The sequence below is a fragment of the Drosophila serrata genome, unplaced genomic scaffold (assembly GCF_035046125.1).
Source record: "Drosophila serrata isolate PLE 108 unplaced genomic scaffold, ASM3504612v1 contig_276, whole genome shotgun sequence".
Classification (NCBI taxonomy): Eukaryota; Metazoa; Arthropoda; class Insecta; order Diptera; family Drosophilidae; genus Drosophila; species Drosophila serrata.
The window spans coordinates 11,103,679-11,119,072 of NW_028257174.1; the positions used below are offsets into that span (position 1 = coordinate 11,103,679).

Consider the following 15,394-nt stretch of genomic DNA (forward strand, 5'->3'; position numbering starts at 1 on the left):
CACTGTTGCCCGTTTGCTGTGGTAGGTATAATTTTATTCAATAGAATTTATGCTTTTTTATGGTCAAGCTGGCGGCGCGTCATGCGCGGAAACCTCATCGCTAACGGTTGTTTATGGCCAGTTTAAGGTGTTTTTTTTTACATTTTTTTATTTTTTCTTTATGCATAATTGTTTCCAAGTCGTTCGTTGCTCTCGCTCTCTCGTAGCTCATTTAAATGCAATCAATCAAAGACTTATGGCTAATTAGCCATCGATGGACAATGCAATTTAATAGAATTATCAAGACACTTCGTTGGCAATCAACGCTAATGAAGCCGCATCGCTTGGCGTTACGATTTACGATTTACGATGTGTTTACTTTGTCCCCGGTCCATCTGTCCGTCTTGGCCAATTCCAGGTTCAAGCCGAGAGTTCATTGAGTGCATCGAATGGCAATCGATCGAAATTAAATCGCTTGATTATGTGCCAACATTGCATGAACTCTCTCGCTCCAAATTGCCACAAAATGTTAATTATCAATGATTTCTCAATGGCTTTATTTTCAATTTTGTACAATTGATTTCAAGGCATTTCCCCAGGGGTTCATCTCTCTACCATACTTTACGAATTATTTTATATTAATTTTTTAAATTGAGTAAGGAATTTCTCAAATCCCATGTTTCCTAAGCGAAGCATTAAAATTTCTTTAATTTTAATTTGATGTCTTATGAAATTTCTTAATATTTTAATTGAATATATTCACTAACCCATATATGATTCCTTCACTGAGTTTCAAAGCTTTTGACTAAAATTATAAGCTGATATTTATCAATAATTCTATATGACCATTTTTATTGACTAATCAACGTTTAAAATTCCCATAACTCAGCCAAAATTGCATTAATTTTGATTCGGAAAACGGTCCTATGTTATTTTTTTGTAGCTTAATAAATCTGCATACTCAATTTTAAATGTAAAAGAAATAAATTTTTTGTTGAATTTTTTTTTTTCAATTTTAACGATGTAACCCCTTTAAAAATATCGGAAAAAATTATAATCATTTTTAATCATCCTAAGTTAGCTAGATCGATTTGGCTGTTGATGCTGATCAATAATATATATGATTTATAGGGTCGCAAAAGATTCCTTCACTGAGTTTCCAGCTTTTGACTAAAATTATAAGTCGATATTTATCAATAATTTTATATGACAATTTTTATTGACTAATCAACGTTTAAAAATGTCACAACTAGGCCAAAAAAGCACTAATTTTAAATCGGAAAACGGTCCTATGTTATTTTGTTGTATCTTAATAAATCTGCATACTCAATTTGAAGTGTAAAAAAAATTAATTTTTTGTTGAAGTTTTTTTTTGCAATTTTAACGATGTAACCCCTTACATTTTTCGAAAAGAATCATAATATTTTTTATTCATCCTAAGTTAGCTACATAGATCAATTCGCCTGTTAACGCTGATCAAGAATATATATATTTTATAGGGTCGGAAATGACTCCTTCAGTACGTTGTGAGCTTTTAAATAAAATTATGATACACTGCAAAGGGTATAATAAATATATAAAACAGCCTAATAAGATATTATATATATCTTTAAATTAAAGCATAGATGGACATTAAATCTCAGGTCCGTAGCTAATTTACTAATTTAATTTTTTAATAAACGAAGCAGGACGTGCGAAAATAGATTATCCGAATCCTTAGAGATACGTACTTTCCCGAAAAACTGTCAAGAACTTTGAATTTGCAAGCTCCCTTGTTAAAATTAATGTAAATAATTAAAGTAAAAGTATACTAGGACTTGATCCCTATACTTATTTTTAATAAACTTTCCTATTTAATTACTGTTTATATCTATTATTAAACTTGTTATAAAGCTCCTTGAGCATCAACTCACCTAATGGCCGCTGGCTGATGATGGTTGGACAGCATCCTCATGCTGCCTCCGAATCTGTGGTGCAGTTGCTGTTGCTGTTGCTGTTGCTGGTGCGGATCAAAGTCCGAGTCGGCGGAAAAACCATTCGCTGCCACATTCATATTCCGGCTGATCTGACTGATGCGACTCATCCGGCTGGCGTGCGATCCCCGCTCCGAGTTGCACTTGGAGCCGCACAGCGAGTTCTCGCAGAAGCGACAGCATTTGTTGTAGCTGAACGTGGAGGTGCATAAAGTGCAAAAGGAGTCCAACTGCGACTCGGCCGGGTCGTCGTCGTCCTCCATATCTTGGTCCCGATCCTCCCGCTCGGCGGCCATGTCCATCTCACGCTCGTGATCGTGACGATGTCGCAGCTTTAGGGTTCGATTGTGACTACTCTGATCCTCGTCGGAGCAAAAGTACTCGGTCTCCTCTGCCTCCTCCTCTTCCTCCTCGTCATCCTCTCCGAGGCTGCTGCCGGCACTGCCCTCGTTGCCGCGTCCCCCGTTCTGAGAAGCCCCAAAGCTGCTCAGCGGACAGGAGGGATAGCGGGTGAGCGGAAAGGGACGGACACTGTACTTGCTGGCCATGGAGAGGTTCTCGTTGAAGTAGATCACATTGGGCACCTGGCCGGCGCCAAGAGCAGCTCCCGTGCCCGGTGCCGTCCGCTCTCGCTCTCGATCCCGCTCACGATCACGCTCCCGGTCCAATTCGCGATCCCTGCTAATGCTAAGATCATGGTACTTACGCAGGAAGGCTGCATTGCAGTCGGCGGCGGTGTATTCGTGCAATTTCTTGGGTTTCTGGGCGGGCGGCGGCACGTGATGGCCGTGTTGTGTGTGATGGTGGCTATTGCTGTGACTTCCATTGTTGTGGCCGCTGTTATTGCTGTTATTGTTGCCGCCGGAGCGCAGCAGGTCAAAGAGGCGCTGCTTCAGGTCGCGCATAACGACATGGGGCAGAGCAAATCACTAAATTCTGCAATAAAACAATGAGTGACATTTTAAAAATTTTACTTTGCAACTGGTTTGAGTCAAAGCTAAAAGTCAGCGGGGTTCACCACCCCATTTGGAGATTTAGCTCGAGAGCGGAGTTTCCAACCCCTCACAAGCCTCATGCTTTGGTGATGGTAATTTTTAGCACATCTTATATTATGCACCACAGTCACACTAGCACTGCATTGTAAATTACGAATCGCAAAAACATATTTTTGTCTGTGATCAAATTAGCCTAGTTAAAACGGGTAAATGAAGCTAAACATGTAAATAACCTAGAGCCTAGCGTCCAAGCTAACCGCTAATCTGTTACAGAACCCAGCTAGTACAAAGATGAGCAGCCAGCGCGGCAATGTGAGTCGCACACGTGCACAGAAACACAAAAATCGGTTCGTCTTCAAGAACGATCTGCATGACAAGACGCCGCAGCAGATCCGTCTGAATGCCATGCACGTGTCCACCGTGTGCCAGCGGTGCAAGGAACAGATCGAGTGGAAGATCAAATACAAGAAGTACAAGCCGCTGACCCAGGCCAAGACCTGTGCCCACTGCCACCAGCGGACGGTGCGCAAGGCGTACCATGTTATCTGTAAGGATTGCGCCGTCAAGGCCAAGTGTTGCGCCAAGTGCCTCAAGTCCGCCGACGAGGTGTCCATCGAAGCAGCTGGACCAACGCCCCGCGAGGAGCAACTGCTGCAGGTTGAGATGGATCGCCTGATCAAGTCCTTTTCGGAACGCAAGCGCCGTGCCTTCCTGCGCTACATGCAGAAGGGCAAGAAGCAACCGCCCGCCGAGCAGGACGAACAGGAACTGGAGGCTGAGGAGAAGGCCAAGCGGGTGGCACACACGCGTGACGAGCTGCTAGACAAGATCAAGCAACTGAATCTGGCCGAGGAGGACGATGAGGACTTTGACGACGACGATGAGGATGAGGACTCGGAGTTCGATTCCGAGGCAGAAGAGGAGGAGGAGGAGGAAGAAGATGAGAGCGACGAAGAGGAGGAGAAGACACAGAAGAAACCCACCAAGGCGAAATAAACATTTAATACAGAACCTTGTCTCTACCTCTCTGTGGTGAATGTGATAAGGCCAAGGAGCTGGCTGTGAGCTTGTTTTAGAGGAGGAGGAGCAGGTGGAGAGCAAAGAGTACACTCCAGTTGTGTATTAAGGAAAATATGGAGCTCCTAAACACTGAATACAACGAGGAACCCAATAATGAAGATGTTCTTGGATTGGATTTGAAATAAAAAGAGAAAGAAACAAAATGCCATTCAAGCCGGAAATCAAAAGTACAGAAACCTTTTTTTTTTTATAAATCCTCAAAAATACACAAAAATATAATATTTTTGTACTTAAAAACTTAATGTTTAATCTTTAGCAGCGAAAATGAGGGAGATAGCATGTTCTCTTAATTTCAAAATCTAGCAAAAATATTCTAAAGCTTTAAAGACTTAAAGTTCCACTGAAAGCATTGCATAGTTTCGTGGTTTTCAAAGCTAATTATTTCAAAATAAGCGGAAATATAAGGTTTTAATATGACGAAATAGAAAATATAAGAACTATAATGAAATATTGTCATGAACAGTAAATGATAGTTAAGACCTAGGGAAACAACTTAAAACAGTCGCGAACACTATTAGGTTTAAAAAAATTTAAAATTTAAAATTAAATAACCTGAAATATTTAACACATTTCAGGGTTTGAATATAAGCTAAAAGTAGTCTCGAAAAATCTCTCCAATTGCCTTGGCCAAGTCTCCCACTTTTAGTGTATGCCGTTTTTCAGTACATTTAAGTTTGACAAGTCAAAATTCTGTGTGGTCACTCTGGTCGTAACAAGCGGTTGGAAAACTTCGCCAAGTTCCGGAAAATAATTGAAAATCCGTTGGTGCGTGATGGCAGACAGCGGGGCTGGAGCTGGAGCTGGTAGGGGTCGACGCCGGCGCAACAAAAAGAACGCGGTTCCCGTGCCCACAGAGCCCAATGGCGAGCAGCACGTGAATCCGCCGATGGCCGAAGAAAATGGTAAGCCGAAAGCCGCAAAGGGTGACGCCGGACAGCCGCTCGGCAGGCAGGAGGTGAGAGCACTACGCCAAATCGTCACCGATTTCGTGTATAGCGGGGAACAGGTGAAGCAGCTTCATGGTCTGTCCAAAGCAGAGCGCATCCAAGTCCACCGCATAGCCCTGTCCATGGGTCTGAAGACGGTCAGCAAGGGACCGGACTATGCACGCGTACTCACTATGACGATTCCTCCGCAATCTGTCCGTGATAACCACGAAGATCTGGCACGGGCTTATCTTTTGATCAGTCCCCAGACGATTGAGATACTTAAGCAGGCGCAGCCGCAGTTGGATAGTCTGCTGGCTGGTGAAACGCGAACGTTCCGCCGCGACCACGAATGGCACCTCACCAGCATTTATAGCCGGCCCAGCAACTATGGGCTGGTTGGCCAGAAGCTTGTGCCACCGGAGCCGAGCAACCGTAACCGATTGATTGCACAGGATCGTCAGAACTTGCCAATATACGGACATCGATCGAAGATTCTCAGCGTAATGGAACGCGAGCAGGTAAAAAAAATAATAGCTTTGATGGCTCATTTTATAATTCCAAGCAATAACTTGCAACATTGACATTGACATACAAGAAACGTTGCAAAGTTGTCAAATTGGACAACTGACATGCTTATGTATGTGTATAAAGATTAAGTAGGATATCAGCAACATGAACTAAACTTATAGCTTCACTAAAAGAATATTAGATTATTCAAGTTTTTTATATATCCAATTAACTTTCCCATGTTCCACTACTGCCACTTATGTATAAATTCCCTTGCACAGGTTTTGATTATCCAAGGAGCCACCGGCTCGGGCAAATCCACCCAGGTGCCCCAGTACATTCTCGAATGGGCCGCTAAGCATCGTACTCCTGTAAGGATCGTGATCAGTCAGCCGCGTCGCATGGCGGCCATATGCGTTTCCGAGCGCATTGCCAAGGAGCGCGGCGAGACACCGGGCGCCACAGTGGGCTACCAGATCCGCATGAACAGTGAGTAACCAACCAAGCTCATCATCATCAGGCATTGTTATTTACTCTCTCCCTCTCCCTCTTTAATCACCATCAGAGAAATGCAGCAGGAACACTGTTCTCTCGCTGACCACCAGCGGATGTCTGTTGCGCGCCATTGCCATGGCGGGTAAGGCTCTCTTGAAGAACACCACTCATTTGATTATCGACGAGGTGCACGAGCGAGACTTGGATACGGACTTTTTACTGCTCGCTACCAAGCTAGAGTTGGAAAATAATCCCCATCTCCGGCTGGTGCTCATGTCAGCCACAATGGATCTGGAAGCCTTGTCCGCTTACTTTGGCAGGGCCACCGTTTTGAGTGTGGAAGGACGCAGCTTCGGCGTAAGGATCTGGCACATGGAGGAGATCCTTCATGTGACTGGCTATATGAACTGGAAGATGGAGGATTACTTTGGTGAGATTACGGGCAAAGAAGATGCCGCTGAACTGCTGGCCGCCTACAACTACAATCGCAACGAGGCAGATCCCGATATTGACAATAATCTGATAGTCTCCCTGCTGGAGCTGCTGATGCGTTCGGGTGAGAAGGGAGCGGTGATTGTATTCCTTCCTGGCTACTATGACATTATCATGCTGATGGATCGCATGGAAATTTGCCTGCCCAAGGAGAAGATGAAAATATTGCTGCTGCACAGCCAGGTTGAGAGCAACGAGATGCGCAAGGCCTTCCAGATCTATCCCGAGCAACTGAAGGTGATACTGAGTACGAACATAAGTCAGACATCGATCACTATTCCCGACTTGCTCTACGTAATCGATGCGGGTCGCGCCAAGATGAATACCCACGATGCCGCCTCGGATGCCTCACAGTTGTGCACGACGTGGATCTCGAAGGCGGATGCCCAGCAGCGGGCGGGCCGAGCGGGTCGCTTGTGCCACGGCATTTGCTATCGCCTCTACTGCAGTGAACGTTTCTCCAACATGAGTGACTATCCGATTCCCGAGATCAGGCGTCGCACGCTCGACGAAATCTGCCTGATGACCAAGATAGCCGCTCCAGAGGAGAAGATTGCCAAATATTTGTCCATGGCCCTGGATCCGCCACAGCCGGAGGCCGTCGTGCAGGCTTGTTCTCGACTCCAGATCCTGGGTGTCCTTAATGAATCTGACGAACAGATTACAACACTCGGCCGCATCATTGCCGAACTACCGCTGAACGTTCAGCTAGGCAAGTGCCTGATTTATTCCCTGTATTTTGGTTGCTTTGGGAGCGTGGCAATTGTTGCCGCCTATCACTCGGTAAGGGATCCTTTCGTGCTTCCCTCGGATCGCAACAAGAAGCCAACCTCGCAGAACTCTCGCACCCTGTTTGCCGGCACCACTTTGAGCGATTCACTGGCCGTTTTGAAGCTCTACGCGGACTTTACTAGCTCGAGCCGCAAGGATTTGGACACCTTTTGCGAGAAGAATTTTTTGTGCCGTGCCTCCATGGAGATGTTTGTCTCGTCGGTGAGTACGTTGCGCGATGTGATACGCCGTATTTTCCAACTCACCATGGCCACCGAAACATTGGCCTGCTGCTTTGACGACGACATGGATATGGTACGTTTGGCCCTCACTGCCGGCCTCTATCCGAAGGTGGTGTTCGTGGACAAAGACAGGAAGTGCCAGCTGGTGGGCGACGGTGATAGTTGCATGCATTTGTCGCGCAACTCCTGTCTGCTGGGCAAAAATAAACTACTGTCCGTGCCCAACGAATGGATATTGTATGTGGAGAAAGTTCGCAACGCTGACCACCGCTGCATCGTGGAGAACACAACACTGGTGAGCAGCCTGATGGTGGCTCTGGTTGGCGGCAAGAACGTTCGACTGGAGCAACGTAACTCCAAGACCTCAAAGCTATGCCTGGACGACTGGGTCCGTCTCAATTGCTCCACTGAGTTAGGACAGCAGCTGCTGCGACTGCGTGAGCTGATGGGGCGGGAGGTGACCGAATTGGTGGAGACGCGCAAGTTGAACAACGCGGGCCAGTGGTTCGGTCGGGAATTGGTCCATAAACTAATGGAGTCGATGGCAAAGGACCCTCCCAACGAGTTCGTCAACTGTGATAATGCTTAGGCGGAGTCAAGAGCGGGAAGGAAGAGCGAAGATCGGAGATCGAAGATCGGAGATCGAAGATCTCTGAGCCAAGAAGAGGCTTATCGTACTATTCCAAATATTACACAAACACACTATTTCCTCTTTTTTGCCACAAATAAGGTACAGTGCGTTTCAAAAGCCCAAGACGACAGACGGACAGCAGACTATCGTACCTGATCATAAGACATAGCTACATTTACTTAGCTTGATGGTTTATATATTATACATTTTCCCAGCACCTTCATACCTTTTTCCTAAGATTAGGTTTAAGCTGTGGATGAGACACTTAGCCTCGACTTTTTCTTGGCGTTTCAACACCTTAAAATATTAAAACACAAATTATTGAAAAAGGCTGTACATTGAACAATGATTATCTCGAATTTTGTGATATATATATATATATTGTAGGAGAAGGCACTACCATTACATTGACACCTTAGTATACATTAAAGCTCCTCTTATTTTATATTACAAATGGTATTAACTGATACGAATAGTATATATATGTATATATATAGCACATTTTTAGCTTTGAAACGCACTGTAGGCTGGCTTTAGACACACTGGAAACACACAGGGAAAACTACAGATGAAACAAAGAAGTAAAAAAGACACAAACCATAACCAAAAATATTAATTTCATTTGGAAATTGCAATTACGACCACTCCCTAATTGCTGGGTGAAAATATGTGTGCCACGAGACGCGGCACGGTGTCGGTGTCGGTGTCAAAGTCAGGCTGCAGGTTGCAAGTAGCAAGTAGGCAAGTTGCAGGTTGCAAAGTTGCCGCCCTGCGGTGCATTGGGCCATGGCAAGCATCAAAAGCTGACGTTTATGCTCCACTGCCACCTGTCCCACCTGCCTTGGCAGCCCCACCTGCCGCCTCCCACTGCCCATTCAGGCGCAAACAAGAGTGGAGGAGAAAAAAACTAAAAAACTATGGTTAATTGCACAGACAACGCAGTCAATAAACCTGAAGTCGGGCTTGTCGCTGCAGCAGCAACAATGGCAACATACAACATGAAAAAAAGAGTAAAATATATAAAGAAAGAGACACCAGGTGAAGCAAAAAAATAAGAAAAAAAAGATAGCAACAAAAGACAGGGGCAGCTTACTGCAAAGAAAGTGAAATTAATTTGTTATTTTTCGGTTTATTGTGGCTCTTTGAGCGATGTCTTTGAAGGTTGGGTGAGAGCATTGCCAATCGCTGGCCCTAACCGAGAGGAAATTGCTCTAGAAAATTAATTGAATGACATTCCTTAAGATCTATTCAATATCTCTTCCGATGAATATATATATATATATATATATCTACAATTAAGTATATTTAAATAAATAGTTTAATTAAGATTAAGTGGAATATGTCGCCTGTGTAACATTGTAGACTGTCTTTACCAAAATTGTATATAAGTGTCACAGACACACTTTTACATTATGCTTTTTAAGAATTTTAACTAAAGAATTTTGCACAAATTTAAATATTCTTGTAAGTTTTAAAGAAAGTTTAAATAATTTCGGACTAAAATTTTAAAATTTTAAATTTACTTGTTTTTCAAAAACATAATAGAAAAAGTTAAAAAAAAAAAATTATTAAATACTTAGAAATGTTAATGAGAGTCTAGAAACAGATTTTTTACCACTCAGTTGTTAAGATTGAATTGGCTAATAGAATAATTTAATTGAAAACTGTAAAAATATTAAAAATTTGCCTATTTCTTGCACAATTATAAATGCAAATCAAAAGACTTTATTTAAGAGTTTGGCCATTTAAAGTTTAGAATTTAAAGATGAGTATATATATAGTTTTAAAAAGAATAAAATAAATGGCAACAAAAGACTTTATTTAGAAGTTTTCCTATACTTCAAAGCTAAGACTTTAAAGATGAATATATAAATATTTTAAATAATAAAATATACGGCTAAATGTGAAGTATTTTTAATGTACCTAAAACTACAAGTAGAATTTTTTTCGAAATAAAAGTACATAACATATATTAGATGTTTGAAAATCAATCAGAGTTGTAAATCAATTTGTTTTGCAGATTTTCCGCAGTCTGATGATGAAAAGCACAGAAGTCCGCCAGATGATTTGGCCAATTCTTGCCACCGCAAAAAAAAAAAGAAAAGAAGAAAACCTGGCAATTGAAGCTGCGGCTATAATAATCTTTTGACTCATCAGTGGGAATTGCGGGAAATCACAGATGCAGTTGCAGTTTTCCATAGATTCTTCCACACTTTTCCGCAATTTGGGCGGCTAACGGAAAATTCCAGAGAAGCAGGAGTAGGAGGAGACGAGCGTATGGCTATGAAAATGCAGCAAATCAATTTTTCCCAGATGACTTGGCGGCGGTGGCCATTGTCAATGAACTCCGGGCTAGCAATTGTAGCGGCTGCAATCTCCTCAGCTATGTGCTCTCGAAATCAAATGAAGTCAAATAGCCCGGACTAATGGATCTACAATAAACCTGGCTAACAAGTGGCCTCCACCCGTGGGGGGGGGGAAGCCAGTTGAACGCACTCCGCAGTCGCCATCGATGCCATCAACTATGATTCAAATTGGCCGCGATGCGGACTCCGTTGCTGGCAACCAGCTAGCCAGGTGTCTCTTTGTCATTGTCATCTTGGACTAGCAGGAAGGTGGATATATGTATCTGTATATCTAAGATCTTAGCTAGCTTCAGGAGTAGCTTAGATATATACCGATAAAGATCAAGATTAAGCAGAACATATATCCATAATCCATCGCAGTTAGGCGATGAAATGCCAACTAATGACGGGCCCTCTGTCTGATTGATGGTCAGGTTGTAGATATACCTGTCTTTCGCCAGCTAACAGTTACATAATTAACCAAAATTGATTTCGCAAAAAAATGCCGCCAGAGCTAAAATGCTCCCAATGAGCTACAAGAGAGCTCCCAGCTCCCAGCTCCCAGCTCCCATCTCCCAGCTCCCACTGATCCGTTCCGATCCCCACTGCCTCTGGCTGCAGATGACATCATCCAACAACATCATCCATCGGTTCGTCATAATCTTGGACTGCAATAATCCCAGACATTTCGGTGTGGCACGGAATGCGTTTCGGTAATTCCAACTTCAGGGAATGGATCATAAATATGCACATACCGACTGGGTAAGGGATTTGGGTCTGAAATCGCTGAGATCACGCCAGTTGCATTGGGTGAAAGTTTGGTGCCTTTTGGCGGGGTCACGGGTCAAATCAATCAGGCTGGGCGGTGACCCGCTGCTGCTGCGGCTTGTGCTGGGTAACTGTCTGTGTGGCACTCGAAAAGTCTCAAAAATATGAAAACCTAACTTCTCCAAGCAACACCTTTCCAAAACAACGCCTAATTATGTCATTAAAACGCTTGTGCTTTTGTGCGTGTGCTTTTTTAATGACGATTTTGTGAGAAGCTGGCCAGCAATTATAATTTAAATATGATCTAACTGAGGTGTTAAAAAATATATATAGTATAATGTTGTCATTATTTGTTATTATTAACGAAAAATCTTTCAATGGAGTGAAAAACGAGGCAAGTTGTCAAGGGAAATCACATTTTGGCAAGTTGTTTGTGTGGGAATATAGTGTTTATTTCTTCTATTATTAAAAAGATCTTTTGAATTTGAAGAAAACGCTATCAAAATAAATAATTGAAGCTAAGAATGATAGGGAGAAGTTTTCAAAATGTTTACTTGGTAACAAAACAACTTTTCATTAAAGTTCTTAGTTAGGAAAATTTTCTAATTGACATCCAACATTGTTATGAAATATGTGTACAATTGAATTGAATAATCCCTGATTTTTCCCTTTATTAATATACCTATTTTTAGCCGAAATTGTCTACGATATTTCCCAATATATATAATAATATTTCCCATCGTCTGTCTGGCCAGACTTTATTACAGCTTCCAAATGGGGGGTTTATATCGGCGACCCATGACGAACCTAAAACTGTGGTAAAAGTGAAGTCATGTGCGAGTCATTGGGAAGCTAAAAAGTAAAAGCCGAAACGAGAGTGAAGTGATGGCAAAGCATGGCAACAAACAAGCTGATCGTGATTCGCATTTGGCCATGGCCAGTAAACTAACCAGAAACCGGCAACTAACATCCAACAGCAGGAGCCGGAAACTGGCTCAGGTTGTGACCCGATGCGGAAGTTGCTTCGACCGACCAGCCAGTCAATCAATCAATATCTCGGCTATCCGTCATTATTTATGCACGATTCACGTATGTATATTTATGTTGTAACGTCTGCCTTTTGTTTCGTTTTGTCACAACATCATAATGACAAGCCCCAATATTTTGCCATTTCTTTTGCTTTTTTGCAGTCATTAAAGTGCCACAAAAACAGACAGCAAAAAAAACGTTTTTTGGCAGTTCCCAAAAACTGATAATCCAAGTTTATTTCTCTATTTATGTAAGCCCGAGGCGCAAAATTGCAACAGCATCGGCCACAGCATCTCGGCGATTACAGCCGGAGGCGTGGCAACAACGGCGCCAATCAGTGGCAACAACAGCGATAACATGGCCAGCAGCAACAAGCAGCATTGGCAACATCTGCAACATCGACAACATAGACAACATCGAAGAGTATGAGACAAAACAACCGTATCGATGAAGAGTGGCATTGAACACTTTACAAAACTAAACTCTTTGCACATGGGAAATGCGTTATAAAAAATATAAAATAAAATCTTTATATCATACATAAATTATATACTTGTTGGGCTTTATATTTTATAAGCAATAAATGCAATAAATTTAATTCAACTGATTCTTATACATATTTAAGTAAGTAATTTCCTGACTCTCTTCTGAGCTTTATATAGATTTTTCTTAACTAAACAGGGTTCTTCTTTAGTAACATTAACCTCAAGTTTTAATGGAGTTCTTAAAATCAAATCTTCAAGAATTTCTAGAGAAATATTTCTTTAAACCCATATAAACGTAAAACACACATCTTTCCAATATTTTCTTTACTATTTAATTTAATTTCTCATTCAATTTGTTGTGCTCTTCAATGTATTATTTATTTATCCAAGTGTAAACTTAATAAAATGTACAACTCGAGTCAAGTAAATGCGCAACGACAAACACTCACAACTTGGCCAAGTCAAGAGCCTCTGTCTCTCTCCTGGTCTTGGTCTTGGTCCCGGCCTCCTGGCTGGTCAAGCGCCAATTGAGATGTGACAGGTTGTCTTGGCCAGGCTTTTCCGACTACCTGCAACAAGCACACAGTCCACCTTCTCCAACGATTTTCCTCGGAGGAAAGGTCATACAATTCCATGGCACGAATGGAAAAGCTGGATTAGGCACGTGAGAGGTGAATTGCCTGTCATGATTATGCGATTGTAGCCACGATGTACATATAGCCCCTTTAATCTGCTAAGTTTTAATTTACCCTGTCTGATTATACAATTGTTTTTATTTATATTTATTTTAGTTTTTCCTTTTTTTACATGTTTGTGTACGTAAAAAATGGGGAAAAAGGCAGGATAAATATGGAATTATAAAGACTACTCCTTAGTGTGCAACGGTTTTACAAATTTGTTTTCTCGAAAAAGACAGACAGTGATGAATGTGGCCAAGCCAAAGAGTTTTAATGGAATATTCTGGGTCAGGGGTGCTACAAGTTTAAGCAACAAACCCAGCGGGCATTTTAATTAAAATGCAAATTAATTTGGGTTCGGGATTAGAGAAAATGTAATAAATATATATTAATACTAGACAACTAGCTAGAAAACTTGATAATAAATGCATTTATGATTCCTTTCCTTCAAAAATTACATCTTAAGTTTAACCCAAACTCTGTTCAAGATTGATCTGTGAAAACTCTGTCAATAATCTTTTGAAAACTTGTGAAAATTATTTAATTATAAGCAAGAAATTCAACTTTTCCCATAGCTTATATGTATATCGAAGAGAGAGAGAAATAACCCAAAATCCTATCATACAGTATTCAGATTTAATGCCTGGTTAAATTGCTTTTCAATCCGATTAACCAGGAATCAAACTTCAGAGACAAGTGTTATATAAATTGTATAATTTCTGATAACTGTTGGTCAGTATACACATATGGTTAAAATCTGTGGCTAATCGCCTTATGTGTGGCATCGAAATGCGTTCGAAAGTTATTGGGAGTTTTTAAGTTTTTTAGTTCGAGTTTTCGAGTTCAAAAACATTTGTTCACCGTCATTGTGCCGAGTTATTGAGGGGGGAGACGCTTTGGGGGCTTATTTATTAACGATGGCCCCGAGTTCAGGTTTCACTTTCCAGCCATACAATTACCAGCGTTCCAAACCGATTCGAATAAAGGCGGAGAAGAAACGAAACCCACAAATTTGTTTATAAATGTCGCACAATATTTATTATATATATTTGTTGACGCCGTCATCGATTGTTGCCCGTGGGTCTCTGAGGGAAATTTATGAGGCTTATGACAATTTGGCTTTATGGCAGAGCCGGGCCAAAAGGTGAAGGGTTGACAATGGGCCATAGAATCGAAATTGGCTGGAAGTGTAACAAAAGATCAAAAGACGGAGACTTCGACTAAGCGATTCCAATTCGAAAGCGAGCAGCTCGAGGAAATTTATGCATAATTTCTGTGACAAATGGACGGCATGGAAAGTGTGAAAAGTGCAGTTTGTCCGGAGCTCCCCATTGATAATTATCATAATTGTGCGATGAAAAACCGAGAAGTGAGCGATGAATTTGTTCGGCAATAGAAACGAACATTTTCATGATGACAAAAAGACCGACCCTCCAAACTCTGCTGGATGTTTCCTATTGTGTTCGCCAAGTATTGTGCTCAAGTACTGGCAACCATAACAAACTATGGTAACTTTCATTCTTAGACAGACGACAAAGTCACTGATTTGTTGCGGTTGCCGTTTGCTTATTTGCTGGCTCTGATTTTTCCCCAGTTTTTGGGTTGCCGCCGAGCATGCCCCCTGCCTGCCTGATTATATGGTACGTGCTATTTCATTTGCCGACAGCAGATACAAGATACAAGATACAAGACACCAAGATGCACAACTGCCAGCCGCAAAGCCAAGCAGCGACAACATCAAGGCGAGGGCCAGGAGATTGAATAAACTCGAATTTGGTAATGCTCTACAAGGAGAACTTGAAGATTAAGCACTATAGGTATAGAAATATCTTAAATAAATATATCTCAAAGCAAAGTATAGTGAAAACTTCTAGCTAAGACCTCTCATAGCATATTCAACTTGTCTCACTCGATTTCTTCCGATCACTTCTTGGTAGTTTATTTGAGGATCTTTAACTTTATTTGACCATAGTTCACAGGTAAGTAATGGTACCCG

At 41.9% G+C, this 15,394-nt stretch overlaps 3 protein-coding genes across 6 annotated transcripts in view; 2 read left to right on the forward strand and 1 right to left on the reverse strand.

Annotated features, from left to right (window-relative positions):
• The window catches only part of f (espin protein forked), an 83,406-nt gene that overhangs the window by 36,730 nt on the left and 31,282 nt on the right, over nt 1-15,394 (reverse strand). For 2 of the 4 annotated variants that reach the window (XM_086836486.1, XM_086836489.1), the window contains exon 2: nt 1,893-2,888. In XM_086836486.1, the coding sequence (XP_086692612.1) occupies nt 1,893-2,857 (965 nt within the window). In that variant the 5' untranslated portion in view covers nt 2,858-2,888. Of the gene's footprint in view, nt 1-1,892; nt 2,927-15,394 lie in introns of those variants that run through there. The other 2 variants (XM_020949820.2, XM_020949819.2) reach the window with 1 other exon arrangement.
• On the forward strand, nt 3,016-3,958 carry LOC110181855 (uncharacterized protein C9orf85 homolog). Its single transcript, XM_020949773.2, has 2 exons — nt 3,016-3,153; nt 3,221-3,958. Exon 2 carries the CDS (start codon nt 3,239-3,241, stop codon nt 3,941-3,943), a length of 705 nt encoding a protein of 234 aa, XP_020805432.2. The 5' UTR covers nt 3,016-3,153; nt 3,221-3,238; the 3' UTR covers nt 3,944-3,958.
• LOC110181684 (ATP-dependent RNA helicase DHX29) lies at nt 4,692-10,085 on the forward strand. The gene is made up of 3 exons (XM_020949525.2): nt 4,692-5,474; nt 5,745-5,952; nt 6,029-10,085. The coding sequence occupies exons 1-3, from the start codon at nt 4,800-4,802 to the stop codon at nt 8,050-8,052; spliced, it is 2,907 nt and encodes a 968-aa protein (XP_020805184.2). The 5' UTR covers nt 4,692-4,799; the 3' UTR covers nt 8,053-10,085.